Below are 22,473 nucleotides of genomic sequence, written 5' to 3' on the forward strand. Positions count from 1 at the left end.
CTTTATCAAAGATAAGGTGACCATATGTGCCTGGGTTTATCTCTGGGCTTTCTATCCTGTTCCATTGATCTGTATCTCTGTTTTTGTGCCAGTACCGTACTGTCTTGATTACTGTAGCTTTGTAGTATAGTCTGAAGTCAGGAAGCCTGATTTCTCCAGCTCCATTTTTCGTTCTCAAGATTGCTTTGGCTATTTGGGGTCTTTTGTGTTTCCATACAAATTGTGAAATTTTTTGTTCTAGTTCTGTGAAAAATGCCAGTGGTAGTTTGATAGGGATTGCATTGAATCTGTAGTTTGCTTTGGGTGGTAGAATCATTTTCACAATGTTGATTCTTCCAATCCAAGAACATGGTATCTCTCTCCATCTATTTGTATCATCTTTAATTTCTTTCATCAGTGTCTTATAATTTTCTGCATATAGGTCTTTTGTCTCCTTAGGTAGGTTTATTCCTAGATATTTTATTCTTTTTGTTGCAATGGTAAATGGGAGTGTTTTCTTGATTTCACTTTCAGCTTTTTCATCATTAGTGTATAGGAATGCCAGAGATTTCTGTGCATTAATTTTGTATCCTGCTACTTTACCAAATTCATTGATTAGCTCTAGTAGTTTTCTGGTAGCATCTTTAAAGAATGACTTTTGAATGTATCTTATAAGTGAACTAAATGTTACAAAATCCTGCTTAGATCATTGCCGTCTAGGCTAAGATTCTGCAGCTAAGCATTTGAATGTTTCTATGCTGTGCCCCCATATGCAGCCCCTTTAACAAGCCATTTAAATGGACAGCTTTTGTTTTTATACTCACTGTTGTCTATACTGGTCTAGTAATACTTGTCTGTTTGTAGGAAAATAGGATGCTGTTTAGAGCCACTCCTTCTCTGGATGCTTGGAAGATTTATGTAGAATTCATTGATGACATCGTGGTGGAAGGCTTTTTTCAAGCAATAATGCATGACTTAGACTTCTTCCTGATGAACACAGAGAAACAACTGAAATCTGCACCGTTTTTTCAAGCACAGATGATCTTAATGCCCCCGGAGATTCTGTTTAAACCTTCTTTAGAAAGAGAGGCTGGGGATGGCTTCTATGATCTGGTGGAAGAAATGCTGTGCAGTAGTTTCCGAATGTCTGCCCAGATGAAGCGAGTAGCAGCACATCTGGAAATAGCAAATTACCAGGTATGTTCTTTGTAAATGGGTATTACATTTATTGTGAAGTATATACATATTAATAGATTAAGAGATTATAAATACATTTATTGGTAATATTACTGAATACTGAATTCAGAGAACAGAATCCAAAGAAATCAGCACTGAACAGGAAATATTACTCTAAAAAAATTCAATATATTTACATATATGTTAACCAATTTCGCACATCTCTTTAGAGTTACAAATAAATGCCAAGCTAATTCCAAAGCTTTTAATCTGAATATACTTCGATTTTGAGTTCTAGTGTTCTCCATTCTAATGTCCACTGTTTTTTGCTGTATTTACACCAAGTATGATTAATTTTGTTTGTATTTAACGTAAAAGCAAGATGCTGTGAGCGGATCCTGAGGCAGCCAGGAAAATCAGGAATTTTAGAACAGCTCTTTAAAATAGGATAAAGCCACATGAAAGAAAATGCCTCATTCCTAGATATATAAATGCAAAAGAGAAAATATTAAGAAGCAATATTTCCGATGAAAAGACAGAGAAGGATATAGAGGGTTGCAACTTCCCAGGATTCAAACAAAATGTGCTTACTCAACTACCCAGTCATTTGAATGCTGAATGCCCATACATATACATATATATTAATTACAATTATGATTAATTATAAAATTAGCTTTTATATTAATGATTCAAAATACATTGGGGTAATGGGGAGCACAAGGAAAGGAGAAGTGGGAAAAGCAACACGGTTTTTGATTTTACCAACTATTCTTTTGAAGAATGGCCTTGGATAATGTTAGGTTGCACATAATTGATAGAGCAGGGTTGGCTTTCATAAGTGATTGGTTCTCCCCTCATTTAGAATGATATGGACAACATGCTGGGCCTGGTGGAGGTCAGGCAGGAGATCATGAAGAGAGTGGCAGACGTCATCAACAAAGTCTTGGACTTCAGAAACACCCTGGACACATACGCTTACCTCTGGGTGGATGACCGGACCGAGTTTATGAAGCGCTTCCTCCTGTATGGCCATACTGTGTCATCTGAGGAGACAGGGCCTCACGCAGATGAAGACTTTCCCGGACAACCACCAACACTCGAGCAGTTCAAAGAACAGGCAAGGCAAACCCTCTGCATTTATGTAGTTACTAGCTTTTTGATTGAGTTGTTATACAGTGACTATTTTTTTTTTCTAATTGTAGATTAACATTTATGAGGCTTTGTATGTTCAGATGAGCAAATTTGATGACTTCAGAGTGTTTGATGGTTGGTTCAAGGTGGACGTGAAGCCTTTCAAAGTGAGCTTGCTAAACATTATCAGGAAATGGAGCTGGATGTTTCAGGAGCATCTTTTGAGATTTGTCATTGACAGGTAGTCTTTGGTATTTGGAATGATAACTTTTAACACCTGACTCCTTCTTAAAATTGAGATATTAATTTTAAGAGCATTAGAACTGCCAGTTCTGTAAGAGAGATAACAAGTAATGTTTAATTAGGTAAATAGTGAAAATTAGATTCAGTCAGAAGTCATACTTCTGAATGTTTTAATGAGCTTCATTTGTGTTTGTGTGTGTGTATACATGTTTTTATAGTCTGAATGAGCTACAAGAGTTTATAAAGGAGACAGATGCTGGACTTCAGAGAGAATTAAGTGAAGGTGATCACGATGGTTTAGTTGACATTATGGGGCATCTTCTGGCTGTAAGAAGCCGCCAGAGAGCTACTGATGAACTCTTTGAACCACTAAAAGAAACCATCGCACTCTTGGAAACGTATGGCCAGAAGATGCCTGAGCAGGTCTGTGCTCAGCTAGAGGTCAGTGAGGTGCTAAAATAACCATGATTACCATAAACTGAGCATCTCCTGTTCTTCTCATGCACTCTCTTATGACACCCTCATAACACCCTATACTGTAGATATTAATGTTTTCGTTTTACAGCTTAGGAATCTGAAGCTTAAAGGGACTTAGTAATCTTCTCAAGGTCACACAAGTAGTAAAGCCAGCCCACATGAATCTAGGGGTGTTTCATGCCCACATCCTCGCTCTGCCTGGCTGTACTCCACTGCCTTCGTGTTAGAAGGTATTCAGGTCATAGAGAGCCTCTAAGTTACTTTTTTGGGTTCCACTTATATCATCGCTTTCACATGTGAAACAAATTCCAGCTCTCTTTCATTTAAATTGCCTGTCAGTTGAGAAGTGACCTAGTCTTTGGAAACATATCATGGACATGTTAAGAAAGAATAAGTAAAACCCAGTTTGGCTGGAGAAATCACTTTCCTAAACAGGATTTCTGTGTCATCCTCCTCTTTCCGTGTTCTGGAATGACTTGGGGCTGCTGTGTGCCAAACAGTGTACAAAGTCTTTGTAGTTATAACTGAAATCACGAATAAAAATCTCACAGTTGAGGCTCTATTCCCATGCCCATATTGAGGTTCTGTAGGTAGTTTATATGTTTATGTCATCCACCAACTTCCAGGGTGAGCTTAGGTTTAACCTTGCAATGGGATCAGTGGACACATTAACTAAAGAGCTTTTATTGAATTCTATCTAGTTCAGTGATTAGAGCATGGAACTCAAACTTAGATTTGTTTTCTGCTAGTCCGTCTCATCTGCTTGCCTCAGAGCATGCTTCCTCTTCGGTAAAATATCCCTCAAGATCCCTCACTTTTTAAATTTGTCTATACTGCCTCCAGTTCCCCATTTTTAAAAAAATTGAGGTGAAATTCACAGTTCACATAATGTAAAAGTAACCATTTCAAAGTGTGTGGCATTTAGTACGTTCAGGAGGTTGTGTAATCACCGCCTGTCTCTAGTTTCAGAACATTTTCCTCACCCCCAAAGAGACTCCATACCCATTAGTTGTCATTCCCCACTCCTCTCCTACTACCTGCCACCAGTCTGGGGCTACTGCTGATCCTTTCCTGTCTTTACGGGTTTACTTACTGTAGATACTTCATATAAGTGGAATTATACAATATGTGACCTTTTGTATCTGGCTTCTCTCACCTGGCATGACGATTTTGAGGTTCATGAACGCTGTAGCATATATCGCTACTTCATTCCTTTTTATGGCTGAATAATGTTCCATTGTATGTGTGTGTGTTTGTGTGTGTGTGTGTGTATGTATGTATGTGTGTATATACACACATATACAGTTTGTTTAGCCTTTCACCCATTGAGGAATATTGGGGCTCTTTTCATCTTCTGGCTATTGTGAATAATGCTGCTGTGGACATCGGTGCACACGTATTTGTTTGAGTACCTGTTTTCAGATCTTTTTGGAAAACACCTAGGAGTGGAATTGCCGGGTCATATGGGAATTCCAAGTTTAACTTTTTGAGGAACCACCAAAATGTTTTTCACAGCAGCTGCTCCATTTTATATTCCTCATTTTTTTTTTGAGGATGAAGTGCAACAATGTGTTTATAGATGCTCCCTTGACTACAAAGAATTACTATATATGAATTATTAGATTCTGTTTAAGTGTAAAACTGTCTTTAGAACTGAAAATCCAATTAGACATGGAGTGAGAGATGGTGTGGATAGATAGATACATAACAAGAGTGAGACGTGAAATAGTCAACAGTAGAACATACTATAAATGTCTGTTTTTAGGAAGATTGGGATATTCTTTGAGTCAGACCTTGAACCTTAAAATTTTATGTCATATAGAGAAACCAGTCATAACACAAATAATTGATGGGAGATTATGGCCATGGCCTCCAGAATTTGTATTATAGAAGTTTGGCTCCCACTTCACTAAAGCTAGATTCCAGTCATTTCTGTTGTCTGTTTTTAGGTCTTTAACAAATTTTCCTGATACATATGACACCTTATATACATTGTTCAACGGTAAGCTAATTAGGAGAGTGTAACGATGCAGACATGTTTGATCAGGTCACTTAGCTCTGACTGTCGTCTTAGTTGTTTATGAAAATGGAGGTGTATGTATTCAGTTTCAGTGCTGTGGTCAGGTGGAAGATTTAAAAAATCTTTTATGTGTTTCTTAGTTTATATGCTTTCTAATGGACTCTTTATGTTTCCAAGATGAATAAAAGCAAATGTGCTCTTCTGCCTTTTTTCTATAAAAATAAAAGTTTGGCTCACTAAGGTTTTTGCAGTATTGAAAATATTAGGCTTTTCAGTATTTCAGAAGTGAGCCACACTCTTAGCTCTGTGTGTGTCTCGATGTCAGTAATTCAGGCTGGTCAGCAGGAAAAATAAGATATACAGGCAGTTCAGGTTGCTCGTGGAGGATAACAACGTCCCAATTTTGTTTTAATTTAAGCAATTTGTCAGAGTTGCTGTTTCTCCTTCATAATCATTAGCAGTCATAACATTTCCCAAAACTTGCCTGTGCTTGGTTTGATGCTAAAAAAGCCCCTAGGCATGGTTGTGTCCTCACACCCTATCTATAGTGTGCTCTGAAGCTAGATTACACTTCTGATCTATAGATTTTATCAAGTCCCTTCCCTGTTAAGAAACCTTCATTGACCACCTCTAGCCTCAGAATCCTGTCCAGTTTCTGTAGAGCCCACACTCTCACCCCATCCTGCATTGGAAATCTTACCTCACAGGATGTTGAGGGGTCTCACCCTCATCTCTGCCTGCGAAATCCAGTCATTTTTTTGCGCCTCTGATGCAGTGTTCGTTCATTGAGTGGATCAGTATCAGTTCAACTTTGGAGGTCATGTGATCTTTTGGTTTTCAATGAAAGTTTATTTTTATCCGGTGGAAGCTTCTTTGGAATCCCCAAATATAAAGCAGGTAACGGCAGGTCTAGTGTCATTGAAGAAGGTTAAGGTTAAGGAGCCTGAACCCACTGATGTGACCTCTTCATGTCTTCTCTCCCATGGCCCCGAAGGGACTCCCTGTGACATTTAGGTTCCATGGGGTCAATTGGAAATGCAAAGTGACACTCTGGACAGATGAGGATGCAGAGTTTTGATGAGAAGAAGGATGGAAGAGCAAGATGAAAAACAAGGAGCTTTAGAGCTCAAGTCTTTTAGTTCCTGGCCTGGTCGTGTATCGCCGTCGTGATACCACGTTGCCTCCCAAGCATTTTAATTCCATAACATATAAACCTTCTGATCGAAGTTAATACATTCTGTCATGTAGAATAGTTATTTTGTGTACCTCTCATTTACTCCGACAGATGATACAACAGTTTAAATCTCAAGAATGTGTTTTATCTTTGTAGCCCTCCTCCACCACTCAGATACGATTTATACTTAGCACGGCGCACTCTTCATAATTGGCAGTTACGAAATCATTCATCAGATATTTATCAGGGCTACAAAATAGTCTTTAGAACCGATTTTTGTGCTTCAGCGACACAAGTAGAGTCCTATCACCATGGGTGGTTTTGTGTGACAAAACAATTTCAGTGTCCTGAGAGATGACACAGAGAAACAATGCTTTCATAGTCTGGACACAAGGAATGCTTTTCAACAGCAGTTAAGCACAAGGGCTCTTCAAAGAAAGTAAGTTGCTCTTGTCCTAGTTGCATTGTAGTCAGGGACAGCAGAGTTGAGTTGCTACCTGAACAATTCATGGCTGCTTTTGTCCTCCATCAAGTAGGAATTAACCTTCCCTTTCCTCATCTTACTTCAAAAATCCTAGTCATTTAAAATTAACCCAAATGTTCAAACTCTCCATCCAGACCAAGTAAAAACACAGCTTTGGGAGCCAGAGGAAAACGAAAGATAAGATTGAGTCACATTTTCATCTCTGCCCACCAGGTTCAGAGCGTCCTTTTTTCGCTTGCTAAATTGCTAAACATGGCTCCACGTCTAGTTGTTAGATCAGCAAAGTCATTTTCAGAGCACTTTAATGTTATTCCCTCAATAGTAAAACAATTTGGAAATTTCTGTTTATTTTGAAAAGGTTTTCATTTATGCTGAGGTAGATCTTATACCAGAGGACAGCTTTGGTTTACGCTTGGAAGATGTGACTCCAAAGGTGCCAGTGGGATTCAGCCTGGCTCTAGGCCTTTTAGTCCCTTGAATCTTTTTGGGAATAAACTCTTTCTCTTAGACAAGAATGAAAGGATGTCATGAGTTAGTGGAAAGAGATTAGAAAAATTTAATCCTGTGGAGTACATTTGTTTTAGGTATTGAAGTAACTTCCTATTTGCACCTTTGTGTTTGTAGGAATTACCTGAAAGATGGAAAACTACCAAAAAGATTGCAGCAACTGTCAGACATGAAATCTCACCTCTCCAAAATGCAGAAGTCACTCTTATAAGGAAAAAATGTATTTTGTTTGATGTAAGCTAGCTAACAAGCTTTGTGGTTTTCTGTTTTTTTGGTTTTTTTTTTAAAGAAGGGTTTTATAAGGCTAACTGAAGCTATTTGAGATTCACTTTCAGTTTTTTTTCTTCCTTGATCAGGAGAAGCAGGCAGAGTTCAGAGAGCGATTCAGACTCTATGCTCCTCTTCGTTTTAATGCAGAAAATCCATATGGAGTACTTGATAAGGTAATTCTGATTTCAGTTATCTTGTGTGTTATAATAGCTATTTCAAAAAATAAATTTGGACACTGAGATACTGCTATATTTTGCCTTAGTTTTGCAATTAGTTATGGGTTGAGAATGAACTATTTAAAACCCAGTTACAAACAATTTTCCCCAAGTAAAATATATTGTGATTTAAATGTCTCTCCAGAAATTATATTGTGATTTAAATCATGTCATCATCAAAGTACACATACTAGTGAAACTAACAAATACTATTATTCTTTATTTTACTTTTTTCTTTAATTGGTTTACAGTGTTGTGTTAGTTTCTGCTGTTAGTTTTTTATCTAAGTAACAATGAAGTGAATCAGCTATATGTATAACATATATCCCCTCCCTCTTGGACCTCCCTCCCACCCTCCCCCCGTCCCACCGATCTAGGTCATCACAGAGCACTGAGCTGAGCTCCCTGTGCTGTACAGCAGGTTCCCACTAGCTATCTATTTTACACATGGTAGTGTATTTATGTCAAACCTAATCTCCCAGTTCATCCCACCCTCCCCTTCCCTGCCGTGTCCACATGTCCCTTCTCTACATCTGTGTCTCTATTCCTACCCTACAAATAGGTTCATCTGTACGATTTTTCTAGATTCCACATATATGCATTGATATACGATATTTGTTTTTCTCTTGACATATAAACACTTTATACGTCAAGAACTTTATTAAACATATTATTTACATTATTTCTTTCAGTTCTTGCAATATCTCTCTGATACAGCTTCTATTCGCCTTTTTTTAGATAAACAATCATGTATAATTGAGTAACTTGTTGGAGATAACAGTTAGTGACAGAATCAGTATTAAAATTCTAGCTGTTTACTTTCTTTTTTAGTGAGGAATACTAACCATTATACTATTTCCCATGTGATACTTTGTTAGTAACTCTTACTCATAGTAAGGAAAGCCCGTAACTTTTTCGTTTTTTTCCTCTGATTTATGTTTACTGCCTCATCCTATACTTTCTCCTTAGGCCTGATTCCGTGTCCTCTCCCTGACCCCCGACGACACATTGCATCTGCCCCCACGCCCACTCCCCAAGTATGTGTTATGTGGTTTTCTGGAGGTGGCTAGTGTTTCAGGGAGTTTCAAATGAATGCCCATAACTTATTCTTAATTCTGGATACAAATATTATTGAGTCATTTAATCCTAGATTATAATGAACTACTTTATTATAATTGACTATAAGAATGACCGTAATAGGCAAATAATCCGAAAATGGTGAATAATTCATGAGGATTGAAAAAATGCTTTAAACTTTTATTAGAAGAATAATATCTTTGTTTCTCTAAGAATTCTTAAGCTAGCAGCCAAAATGAGAAAGTGACTTTGAAGTTTGCATTGGGGGCTGGGAATTTTTCTGAGTTCATCTAGGCTGCCATCCTGATTTGACTTCACGCTGGAGATAGCCTTTCCTCCTTAGACTGCTGTAAAACTTGGAACTGACAGTTTTTACTTCTCTTTCCAAATTTTGGATTGAATTTAGTTTTAACTGCTTTCAGCCATTCAATAGCATGAGGTCTTCTCTTTCACTTGGCTAAAGAAAAGTGGTTAATATATTCACTGAAAAGGGAGTTGGTTAGAGTATGCGAATAGAGTTGGTTTTTTTAAAAAGATTATATCTAAACTGCAGGTGGTCTGAACAGATTGTGGATATGGAGACATTTTTACTTGACTAGCCAATGTGCTGTGTGTAAACATTTACTGCAGTTATCGTTTATTGACTCCTACCATTTGCATGCTATACTACAACACCATATAGTTACATATTTAAAAGGCAGATATTTATCATACCTACAAAATGTGTTGAGGATGTTTTGAATATAGTAGGACTCGTTTACCTTTATCTTGAAGTCATTTTCTTGTGTGTTTGTTCAGCAAGCATATCTAGTGTTTATCTAACTAGATTCAACCAAAGTCATGTATGTGTTTGTTCTGGGCTGGTATGGTAGGTCCTAGCACTCAAGGCACCTCACTCCAAAAGATGGAAACCATTGACCCTCCAGGAACAGGGGAGTGGTGTAAATCTCTCCTTTTATAACTGATACCTTGGTAAATTTATATTATGTGCTATTGTTTCTTCATAGCCAAAGATACAGTGAACAGTTGAATGAAAATAACTGGATCTATATTTCTAGAAATAATTGAATTAGTATAACTAATAGGAAAAATAATTTAAAATAAATAAAAGGGCTGTTGGCTCTGGGGAGCATGGTTGACTAGACATTTTGAAAATCCATCTTGTAAAACAGATGCTGAAACATGTTCACAAATATGTAACTTTAAATCTATTGCTGATCTCCCAAGAAAGCAAGAGGCAGGGAAATAGAGTAGCTGAAACCAGGATGGAAAGCAGCGGGAAACATAAAAGCCTGTGCTGCTGTAGGGGCAAATCAAAGTACCAGAACGCTAGAGCTTTGTGATTAACCCTTTCAGGGCAAACTAGGAGATGCTTTTAAGAGGTTACACCCTTAGTGAATGGGTGGGCTGGGAAAAATCTGCAGCCTGCACAGGGAGCCTATGAGATGACCCATCAGACCTTGCTCTGAATAGGGTGAAAAAAATAGAAAAGGATCCTCTGGGAATTGGTAAACATAGGTCTGTTCTCCCAAGGGTTATGGTGTAATTTTATACTACCCCTATGGTTAAGGAATTTCCAGGCCAGGAAACTGATATGGTTACAAGCAGCTCTTCTTAGCACCTAGTAGAAGCAAATCCAAATCTTCTCTGGGTAGAAGAGAATAAGGTGCTCTTATTCTAATCTCCTCAGGGGTCCAACAGATTAAATTCAGTTAAATTTGAGTTTACAATAAAACAAACACACCATCATGCATAAGGGCCAACAGAAAGAGCAAACCACAGATACAGACCCATATGAAATGTCAGATATTAGAAGACATTTATTGGGACTTCCCTGGTGGTCCAGTGGTTAGGACGCCGTGCTTCCACTGCACAGGGCATGGGTTTGATCCCTGGTCAGGGAACTAAGATCCTTCATGTGGCACAGCCAAAAAAAAAAAGAAGAAGAAGAAGACATGTATTCAGGAAATAAAAGTTAACATTGAAAAAAATGAGCAAGTTCTCAGTTTTGAGACTATCAAAAATGATCAACTGAGTTTGAAAAAGGGTCAGAAACTTATGGAAATGAAAAATAAAAGATACAACTCAGCAGGGGTTAAAGAACTAATTGAAAAAAGGATTAGTGAAATGCAAATGACATTGGAAGAACTCACTTAGAAGGCAGCACATAGGTGAAAGGAGATGCAAAATACAAAAGAGATTAAGAGACACAGAGTAAGAAGTTAGAATGATGTCTAACTGTTTTACTCAGACTTCCTAGAAGAGAGAATACACAGAATATTAGGCAAGCAATAGAGATGTAGCAGCTGAGATTTTTCTAGAACTGGTCAAAGCATGAATCAATAGATTGAGGAAATTCACTGACCGCCAACCAGGATAAATACAAAGCCAGCATCTAGCCATATCACAATGAACTACAGAATACCAAAGGCAAAGAGAAGACCTTTAAAGCAACCAGATAGAAAAGAAAGATTACCTGTTAGAAATGATGACTGGACTAAGAGCATATTTGTCATCAGCAACAATGGAAGCCAAAAGGTAGTGGATGATTTTTTCCCAATTCTCCTGTGTAAAATTATATTTCATTAACAAGAGTATATTTTCAGATAAACAAAAATAGTGCATTAACCACCAATAAATCATCACTGAAATAAGTTCCAGTGTGTATATTATAAGAAAAGAGAGGACAAACAAAGCCAAATTTGATTCTCAATATAATTAGAAAAGGCTAGTTATACTGAGAAATCTCTGTTGGAAAATCAACGATCTTAGGAATAAATAGGGAATGATAGTACAGAAAGAGCAGAAATTCAAAAGATCATAGAATACAATCAATAAGAAATTTAAAATTTAAGCAAAATGGATATATTTCTGGAAAAATATAATTCACTAAAACTATCTCAAGAAGTAACACAGGGACTTCCCTGGTGGCTCAGTGGTTAAGAATCTGCCTGCCAATGAAGGGGACACGGGTTCGAGCCCTGGACCGGGAAGATCTCACATGCCACACAGTGACTAACCCCATGCGCCACAAGTACGGAGCCTGCACTCTAGAGCCCGCAAGCCACAGCTACTGAGCCTGCACGCCTAGAGCTGGTGCTCCACAACAAGAGAAGCCACCACAATGAGCAGCCCGCGCACCTCAATGAAAAGTAGCCCCTGCTCGCCGCAACTAGAGAAAGCCTGCGCACAGCAACGAAGACCCAATGCAGCCAAAAATAAACTAATTAATTAAAAAAAGAAAGACCACAGCTGAATAGTCCTATAACTATGAAAAATTAACCAGTAGGAAAATGAAAAGATAAACCATTAATTTAAAACAGAAAGAACAGCAGGCCGTGATAGCATTACAGGTTAATTCCAAGAAGCTTTCAAGAAACAGATATCATTCATATGATTCCAGAGACCGGAAGAAGAATGAACACTCAAAAATTACTCTATGAAGCACGTCTTATTTTTGTGAAAGGACAGTATGAGAAAGGAAAAATAAGCCATTCTTTTTTTCTTTTTATAAATTTATTTATTTATTTTTGGTTGCACTGGGTCTTCATTGCTGCATGCAGGCTTTGTCTCTAGTTGCTGCGAGCGGGGGCTGCTCTTTTTTGCTGTGCACTGGCTTCTCATTTCAGTGGCTTCTCTTGTTGCGGAGCACAGGCTCCAGGCACGTGGGCTCTAGAGAGCAGGCTCAGTAGTTGTGGCGCATGGGCTTAGTCGCTCCGCGGCATGTGGGATCTTCCCACACCAGCGATCGAGCCGATGTTCCCTGCATTGGCAGGTGGATTCTCAACCACTGCACCACCAGGGAAGTCCTGATAAGCCACTCTTTTTGGTACACATAGATGCAAACTAACTAAGCAAAAAGTAATCAAATAATCCAATTTATAAATAGTTTGGGTTCATTCCAGGGAAATGTTTAACATTAGGAAATGAATATAATTTGTCATATTAACAGATTAAGAGAAAAGTCTGTGTATTGATAATCTCTAGGATATGTTTTAAATCTGAAAGTTCTTTTTTTTAAAGAAGTGATTTATTCTTAAGTGGAAGTTTCTAGAACCTTGTCTTTTGCTCCCCAGCAAAGTCGTCCCCAGCTGTATGATGAAAATCAAGAGGAAAATTTGTATTCATAGCAATTTGATACCAGAGCAGATTTTGCTGAAATAATGTATAGGGAGGGTATTGATAACATTACTGTGTTTCCTGATAGTCTACTCTAACTTTTTTGAGTAGTTGTGAGTTTGTTCCTCTAAAGCCCCCATTTTACCAATAATTACACTTCAGATTTCTTTCTATTTTCTTTTAAAAATCGAAGTTGTACAAGTTGACATAACCAGAGCTACACAACGCTGTGGCTCTTCTTCTCTGGCAGTGCGTTGGATATTAAGTGTGTTTGTGTGCGTGTGTATGTGTTTTCTCCTTAGGCAAATCAAGAGCTTGAGGCGTTAGAAGAAGAACTGTTGCAGATGCAAGAATCTACTCATCTTTTTGAAGTGGCTCTTCCAGAGTACAAACAAATGAAGCAGTGTCGCAGAGAGATAACATTGCTCAAGGGGCTCTGGGATGTCATTATTTATGTTAAGGTAAGACACTGCTTTTTGAAACCATGCTTTTTTTCTTTTAGTATTTCTTTTGTATAAGTATGCGATTTTTAGTGTCTCTGTCATTCTATTTGTGTTTTATAATGTCTTAAAATATGTGGGTATTAGACTTTTTCCCCAGAATTAGAGTTCAGATATCTCTGAATTATCAGTGCTTTTTGTTTGCCATTCTGAATGAAACTTGGTATTATGAGTTGACTGCTTCAAATCCTTCTTGAGAGTTATGTAGGATATAAACAAAAATTAATATGTACCACACACATGTGGTCACTTGTGCATACAAACCGATGTGTATACCCATGGTTATACTTCCATACGTGTGCATATATAAACAGGCCTAACTAAAAGTTACTTTGTCTGTGTTAATTAAGTTGCAAACTTAAGTGCAAAAATAAGTTCTAGAGGCTTCCCTGGTGGCGCAGTGGTTGAGAGTCCACCTGCTGATGCAGGGGACAGGCGTTCGTGGCCCGGTCCGGGAAGATCCCACATGCCGCGGAGCGGCTGGGCCCGTGAGCCATGGCCGCTGGGCCTGCGCGTCCGGAGCCTGTGCTCTGCAATGGGATCAACAGTGAGAGGCCCGCGTACCACAAAAAAAAAATAATAATAAGTTCTAGGAACTAGGCGTATTGCAATATGTGTTACACATTATTTTCTTTGAAGTTAGTTGAAAGCCAGTAAAGAAATATATTAACAAGGCATAGAATATGGTCAAGAAACTCATGAGAGTTTTGTCTATAACGGATGAAGGTTTTCTTATGAAAGCTTATCTTATATGTAGAATTATAAAAATATGGTATTTAATGGTAACATTATTTATCAATTCATTCAGAGTATTCAGGATTAAATGATAATGATGGTATGTGTATGGAATTTGTCATTGCTTCTAGAAATTATCATATCACAATGTTTTAGCCTTAGGTTTGACGTGTTCTGACAACTTTTTTGTTTTTGTGGTGGGGAAGTTTTGACAGGTGCAGTTAATGCTTAAATAATTGACTTTCCCCTGGATGATGGAGTCGCTGTGTATCATCAGTTTAGATATTTTGCTGCGGAGACTTGCTTTCACCAAATGTTGTTGACACTTTTATCTGCTTGTGCGTTTTCAGAGAAGCATTGATAATTGGACTAAAACCCAGTGGAGACAGATTAATGTGGAACAGATGGATGTGGAACTCAGAAGGTTTGCCAAGGCAAGTTCCATAACTGTCTGTGACGACGATTTATCTTCCTCAGCACCACCTTCTTCCATCTTCCCTAACCTAGCGTCTGCTGTGCTGGACCGCATGTCCTTATTTACTTCAAACAGGATGATTTGAAACAGGATTTTGTTTTTCAGTCTCAGCCAGTTGCCCTTGTAATCAAGCCTACCTTTCTGTGAATGAGTGGATAAGAGCATATTAGGGCTAATGAATTGATGAGCAGTGGCTATCATCACGCGCTCCCTATGGCTGTCTAGAACGGAGGCTGGGAGGTGAAGCGCAGGGCTGAGGGAGGGGTTAGGCTTACGAAAGCTGTCGAATTCTTTCTCTAGCAGCTGTAAGCATGCTGTATCTTCAAAGGTACCTTTCGGTTGTGGCCTTTGGGGCAACTAGTTGGGGTAACTTGTGGATGTGTATGGAATACTGTGATCTTCGTTCTTATTACTGCCCACTCCAACATCGCAAGGGGGCTCAATGTAACAGAACTGAGCTTTTTTGAATTTCGTGCTTTGATAGCTAGTCCCCACGGCCCTGTGCCCTCTGAAGAGAGTAAAGCCGCTTTGGATAAAGCCAGGTGCATGTTTGGATGAAGCCAAGTGCGTAGCCACGAAAGGCAGTTCAGAAGTAGCGAGGCCTTTTGCTTTCTTCTTGCCCCAGAACATCCTCACCCCGACTCAGTCCTGTGCTCCGCTCCAGCCAATCTTCCCATTTTTTTCTTCCCTTTTTATCCTGGTCCCAAGAACCCGAACTAGAACAGCCCATCATTCTTTTGCATGCCCTGGGGTCACTGTGCCTCTTTTCTGTACTCACTCCCTGTCCGTCTCCTTGCCCAGTGGACTGTCTCACTTCAGAGTGACAGTTTGACCCCTACTCTCAGCTGAAGATATTTTGCCTTTTTCTTTCTTTCTTTTTTTTTTTTTTAAAGAAGTAGCGCTGTCCTTTTGTGCTGTGCTGGGATTGTTGTTTTATTAGGGGTTTTCTCATTCACAATTGTTAATGTTGTTCCGTGACCCAAGAAGACAGCCAAGTCAAAGGCCCTATTTGACACGTCTTAAAATCATGGCTATTTAGTTCCAAGGAACAAACACTCAAAGGTAACCAGCATTTCAGGGCTACCATTTAAACAAGCCAGGTCTTCCGAGGAAGGTGTTAGTAATCCAGGTAACAATCTCAGTTTCCTGCTTATTTATGTTTCTAGAGGAAGCACTCTTCATTGCACATGTCCCGTAAACTCTATTAATTCTCTACATTTAATGACCCTTGGGTTTCCTCATGGGACATCAAGTTAGAGCCTGTGAATAAGAAACCAATGTATCCAAGTGGCTTGTACACAGTGGACTCGTAATATATGAGTGAGTGGATGCTTTTCTGTTTCTCTAGTTTTAGTCTTTAACCTGGGGACTTAAATGTTTTTACTTTCTTCCTATCCAGGGAAATGTAAATTTATTCTTTCAAAGGAGGAAAATGATAAAACATATTATTATTTTGGGGGACCTAGTTTTTTGTCACTTTTCTCTAGGAAATTTGGTCTCTCGATAAGGAAGTCCACGTGTGGGACGCTTACTCAGGCCTGGAAGGCACAGTGAAGGACACGATGACCTCCCTGAGGGCCATTGCGGAGTTACAGAGCCCTGCCCTCAGAGACAGGCATTGGCACCAGCTGATGAAGGCCACTGGGGTCAGTTTCCTGAGTCTCACTAATTGAATATTTTTGTGACTGAAGTGTGATTCCTCGGCTTACATCATTCAACTGGGAAGAAGTGGGATTTGGGAAAAGGTTTCTGGTCAGATGCAAGAGGTCCAGCTCTTTCAGATTGTGACCAAGGGATAGACCTGCAGATATTCTAGTTTTAGCCCCTGCTATGGACGAAATGTTTCCCCCTCCAACGCCGCCAATTCATATGTTGAAGGCTGAGTTCCTAATGTGGTGGTGTTTGGAGATGGGACCTTTGGGAGATAGTTTGGTCATGAGGGTAGAATTCTCATGTATGGGGTCAGTGCCCTTGTAAGGGGATGAAGACCCCAGAGCTTTCTACTGTCTACCATATGAAAATAAAACAGGAAGACAGACATCTGTTAACCAAGAACAGAGCCTTCACCGACAACCCAACCAGGCTGGCACCCTGATCTTGGACTTCCAGCCTCTAGAACTGTGAGAAATAAATGTTTGTTGTTTAAGCCTCCCAGTCTATGGTGTTCTGTTAGAGCAGACAGAAGTGACTAAGACACCCCCTGCCCCCGCCAACCTTTTATCTCTTACTGGCGTATATGACCTGAAATAAGACACTTAACTATTCTGTTTTGAGTTTTTTATTTATAAAGTGAGAGTGATGCTATCTACTCTCATAATCAGAGGGATCTTGTAAGGATCAAGTAAGATAATGTGAAGGCATTTTATAGAGCATGACATGGCTGCAAAGAATCTTATATTTTGTGGAGAGGATCAGAGAGTATTAGAAGTGAATTTAGGGGGAGAGAGAATTCAGAAATAGTGATTTTTTTCTCCCCACAATTCATTTAATAATGACATCCCTCTTTGATGGTCTTTTGATGGTTTTTTTTTCTAATTTTTTTTAAAGATGCATTTTTTTGATTTTTTTCTGATGTAGACCATTTTTAAAGTCTTTATTGAATTTGTTAAAGTATTGCTTCTGTTTTATGTTTTGATTTTTTGGCTGCAAGGCATGTGGGATCTTAGTTCCCCGACCAGGCATCGAACCTGCACCCCTGCATTGGAAGGTGAAGTCTTAACCACTGGACCACCAGAGAAATCCCAAATGGTTTTTTATTTTATTGCAAAATATAGAATTATTTCTCATGTGTCTGTACCATTTGAGGTTATATTTTCTTGCCTCTCTACATCTATTTAGGAGCAAATATACCAAACTTACACTTTATTTTTCAGGGAAGGTGACCTTCATGAGTTTAAAATGCATAAAATGCAGCCTGATGTGCGTGTTTTCTGCTAGGCACACATCATGAAGAAGGGCTGTCATGATTTGAAGACAAAGTTTGCAGGGTGGGGAAACTGAGGAAAGGGGCAGCCTGGTGAAGTGGGGGTGGCCTAAGCTTTATTGGTCCAACTCTAACACCTAGTATCTCTTAGATCTTGGGCCAGTTACTTGCTCTCTGTACCTCAGTTGCCCCTTCTATGAAATACAAGTAATGCTATAATGCTGCCATGCAGACTTGGTGAGATGAGATTATATATAGACCCTAGCACATAGCAAATCCTCAATAAATGGTCCCTGAAGTTTTTATTATAATACTTTCCATAGAGTCTTTTAGGCATTGCATATTTAGGCTTTATAGTTGATTAATTTATTCTTTCAGAAAATCTTTATTGAGTCTCCCAACATGGAAGGTATACTTGTGTCCCACTCCCCGCCCCCTTCTCACATTAGCCCCAGTGAGCTTTCTTCTCACCACAGTGTCTTGCCTGTGTCATGCCCTTCTGCAAGCTAGGAAAAGGTAGTTCTCTGGCAATTTAGAAAAAGGCATCTTCCTCCAGGCTGATCTGGGGCATCAGAGCAGTGACTAGATCCAACCTCCAGTTGTCACCTGGGCAGGGGGTCCATATTCACTGCACAAACTATGCAGCTAATCAGGGGGGCCTTGTTATGCATCCCTGCTCATTCCTTCTCTAAGACAGACCTGACTCCCATCAGCTCTGGAGTGAGGTCAAAAGTGATGCAGAGATAGGGTGACCAACTCATCTGGTTTGCTCAGGACTTCCCAGGTTTTAGCCCAGGAAACCCCCCAGTCCTGGGCAAACAGGGAGGTTTAGTCGTCCTGTGCAGAGCCGTGCATGGTGACGAGCAACATGACTGATTGAGGAGAGCCAGAGAGGACTGCACCTTCCGAGAAGCAGGGACTGGATATTCTTAGCAGGGCAGGAAAGGAAATGGCTTCCTTGCAACTGTGTGGTGGGATCAGCTATTCATTTGTGAGGGACATGGGTGAGTCTGGGCACTTAGGAAGAGCTGAGAGCTTCTTAGCAAATATGGAGGTGGGGAAAGTGGGGAGTCAATAAGGTGATGAGGAAATGTGAGTGACTTTTTCACATGGTAAATATCAATAATGACAGTATAAGAATAATTATTTTTTGCCAAGGAACTAAGATTAAGTCAATGATGAAACTAGGTTAAAGCACGGAAGCAACTGGGAATTATGTTCAGTGAATAGAGTACCTAAGGAAGAGAAGACAAATGAGCTATTACCTGATTCCTGGGATTTCAACCAAATTATAATAAATGAACAATGTGATTCTCTTTAAAAATGGGTTTTGTGGGCAAAGGAGGTAAGAAATGAGCTGACAGGGGAGGGTTATGAAACTAAAGAAAGTACTGTAGTATGAACGCGGCCTAAACCTCAGCCCTCGCTTCGATGGGTGATGCCTCAGTGACTGTGAGTAAAAAAGCAACGTCTTTGGTTGTCTGCACATTTCAGAACTCGAAATGTACTCAGCAGCTGACTTGAGTATATTTAGCTGTGTTTCATTCCTCTGGCCATTAGGTAGAAGGAACCATTAATATATGTGGAATATAAATTCTGCCTTTCTTTTGTTCCTAATCAGGTCCAGTTTTCTATAAACGAAGCCACAACTTTGGCAGATTTGTTAGCCTTGCGATTACACCAAATGGAAGAGGATGTCCGAAGCATCGTGGACAAAGCAGTGAAAGAGCTGGGGACTGAGAAGGTGTTGTCCTTGGGCTGTTTCTTTTTACCCTGAGCTAATTCTGTGCACTGGCACGTAAGCAGACTCAGGGAGAAGTCCTCCTGCCATAGTTGTGTGGAGACATGTTTCCCTGGGCAGGAAACAGCTTTCTTCTAGGCCACAGTAAATTTGTAAAACGAGAGAGCTGACCCAGTTGATGATGACGATTATAGCAGAAAACATTTATATATCGTTTACTTGGTAGCAAACACTGCTCTCAGTGCTTTATATTCATTTAATTCTCTGAGGATTATCTCTATTGTACAGATGAGGAAACTGAGGTATAGAGAAGTAATTAACTTACCCAGGTTCAACAAGGGACCTGGGATTCACATTCTGGCACTCAGAGCACTATCCAAAAAGTAAATAATATCTATCAGACCTTTTTTTTTTTTTTTACATCTTTATTGGAGTATAATTGCTTTACAATGGTGCGTTACTTTCTGCTTTAAAACAAAGTGAATCAGTTATACATATACATATGTTCCCATATCTCTTCCCTCTTGCATCTCCCTCCCTCCCACCCTCCCTATCCCACCCATCTAGGTGGTCACAAAGCACAGAGCTGATGTCCCTGTGCTATGCGGCTGCTTCCCACTAGCTAGCTATTTTACGTTTGGTAGTGTATATATGTCCATGACACTCTCTCACTTTGTCACAGCTTACCCTTCCCCCTCCCCATATCCTCAAGTCCATTCTCTAGTAGGTATGTGTCTTTATTCCTGTCTTATCCCTAGGTTCTTCATGACATTTTTTTTCTTACATTCCATATATATGTGTTAGCATACGGTATTTGTCTTTCTCCTTCTGACTTACTTCCCTCTGTATGACAGACTCTAGGTCCATCCACCTCACTACAAATAACTCAATTTCGTTTCTTTTTATGGCTGAGTAGTATTCCATTGTATATATGTGCCACATCTTCTTTATCCATCCATCTGTTGATGGACACTTAGGTTGTTTCCATCTCCTGGCTATTGTAAATAGTGCTGCAATGAACATTGTGGTACATGTCTCTTTCTGAATTATGATTTTCTCAGGGTATATGCACAGCAGTAGGATTCCTGGGTCGTATGGTAGTTCTATCTATAGTTTTTTAAGGAACCTCCATACTGTTCTCCATAGTGGCTGTATAAGTTTACATTCCCACCAACGGTGCAGGAGGGTTCCCTTTTCTCCACACCCTCTCTAGCCTTTATTGTTTGTAGATTTTTGATGATGGCCATTCTGACTGGTGTGAGGTTATACCTCATTGTGGTTTTGATTTGCACTTCTCTAATGATTAATGACATTGAGCATCCTTTCATGTGTTTGTTGGCAGTCTGTATATCTTCTTTGGAGAAATGTCTGTTTAGGTCTTCCACCCATTTTTGGATTAGGTTGTTTGCTTTTTTGATATTTAGCTAGATGAGCTGCTTGTATATTTAGGAGATTAATCCTCTGTCAGTTGCTTCATTTGTAAATATTTTCTTCCATTCTGAGGGTTGTCTTTTCATCTTCTTTATAGTTTCCTTTGCTATGCAAAAGCTTTTAGTTTCATTAGGTCCCATTTGTTTATTTTTATTTCCATTTCTCTAGGAGGTGGGTCCAAAAGGATCTTGCTGTGATGTATGTCATAGAGTGTTCTGCCTATGTTTTCCTCTAAGAGTGTGATAGTGTCTAGCCTTACATTTAGGTCTTTAATCCATTTTGAGCTTATATCTCTTATATCTCTCGTATATGGTGTTAGGGAGTGTTCTAATCTCATACCTTTACATGTACCTGTCCAGTTTTCCCAGCACCACTTATTGAAGAGGCTGTCCTTTCTCCACTGTACATTCCTGCCTCCTTTATCAAAGATAAGGTGACCATATGTGCGTGGGTTTATCTCTGGGCTTTCTATCCTGTTCCATTGATCTATATCTCTGTTTTTGTTCTAGTACCGTACTGTCTTGATTACTGTAGCTTTGTAGTATAGTCTGAAGTCAGGGAGCCTGATTTCTCCAGCTCCATTTTTTGTTCTCAAGATTGCTTTGGCTATTCGGGGTCTTTAGTGTTTGCATACAAATTGTGAAAGTTTTTGTTCTAGTTCTGTGAAAAATGCCAATGGTAGTTTGATAGGGATTGCATTGAATCTGTAGATTGCTTTGGGTAGTAGAGTCATTTTCACAATGTTGATTCTTCCAATCCAAGAACATGGTATCTCTCTCCATCTATTTGTATCATCTTTAATTTCTTTCATCAGTGTCTTATAATTTTCTTCATACAGGTCTTTTGTCTCCTTAGGTAGGTTTATTCCTAGATATTTTATTCTTTTTGTTGCAATGGTAAATGGGAGTGTTTTCTTGATTTCACTTTCAGCTTTTTCATCATTAGTGTATAGGAATGCCAGAGATTTCTGTGCATTAATTTTGTATCCTGCTACTTTACCAAATTCATTGATTAGCTCTAGTAGTTTTCTGGTAGCACCTTTCGGATTCTCTATGTATAGTATCATGTCATCTACAAACAGTGACAGCTTTACTTCTTCTTTTCCGATTTGGATTCCTTTTATTTCCTTTTCTTCTCTGATTGCTCTGGCTAAAACTTCCAAAACTATGTTGAATAAGAGTTGTGAGAGTGGGCAACCTTGTCTTGTTCCTGCTCTTAGTGGAAATGGTTTCACTTTTTCACCATTGAGGACGATGTTGGCTGTGGGTTTGTCATATATGGCCTTTATTATGTTGAGGAAAGTTCCCTCTGTGCCTACTTTCTGCAGGGTTTTTTATCATAAATGGGTGTTGAATTTTGTCAAAAGCTTTCTCTGCATCTATTGAGATGACCATATGGTTTTTCTCCTTCCATTTGTTAATATGGTGTATCATGTTGATTCATTTGCATATATTGAAGAATCCTTGCTTTCCTGGAATAAACCCCTCTTGATCATGGTGTATGATCCTTTTAATGTGCTGTTGGATTCTGTTTGCTAGTATTTTGTTGATGATTTTTGCATCTGTGTTCATCAGTGATATTGGCCTGTAGTTTTCTTTCTTTGTGACATCCTTGTCTGGTTTTGGTATCAGGGTGATGGTGGCCTCATAGAATGAGTTTGGGAGTGTTCCTCCCTCTGCTATATTTCGGAAGAGTTTGAGAAGGATAGGTGTTAGTTCTTCTCTAAATGTTTGATAGAATTCGCCTGTGAAGCCATCTGGTCCTTGGCTTTTGTTTTTTGGAAGATTTTTAATCAC

The 22,473-nt window shown here is 39.2% G+C and overlaps 1 protein-coding gene across 1 annotated transcript in view; it reads left to right on the top strand.

Annotated features, from left to right (window-relative positions):
- The window catches only part of DNAH11 (dynein axonemal heavy chain 11), a gene marked incomplete at both ends in the record, with an annotated part of 314,762 nt that overhangs the window by 59,850 nt on the left and 232,439 nt on the right, over positions 1-22,473 (top strand). The window contains 10 exons of the mRNA XM_082661925.1: positions 844-1,176; positions 2,018-2,272; positions 2,358-2,527; positions 2,748-2,970; positions 7,309-7,425; positions 7,548-7,634; positions 13,175-13,333; positions 14,458-14,541; positions 16,070-16,228; positions 19,127-19,249. Of these exons, the coding sequence (XP_082518051.1) occupies positions 844-1,176; positions 2,018-2,272; positions 2,358-2,527; positions 2,748-2,970; positions 7,309-7,425; positions 7,548-7,634; positions 13,175-13,333; positions 14,458-14,541; positions 16,070-16,228; positions 19,127-19,249 (1,710 nt within the window). The remainder of the gene's footprint in view (positions 1-843; positions 1,177-2,017; positions 2,273-2,357; positions 2,528-2,747; positions 2,971-7,308; positions 7,426-7,547; positions 7,635-13,174; positions 13,334-14,457; positions 14,542-16,069; positions 16,229-19,126; positions 19,250-22,473) is intronic.

This window comes from Grampus griseus, assembly GCF_964374135.1.
Source record: "Grampus griseus genome assembly, chromosome: 9".
In the NCBI taxonomy this organism is placed as follows: domain Eukaryota; kingdom Metazoa; phylum Chordata; class Mammalia; order Artiodactyla; family Delphinidae; genus Grampus; species Grampus griseus.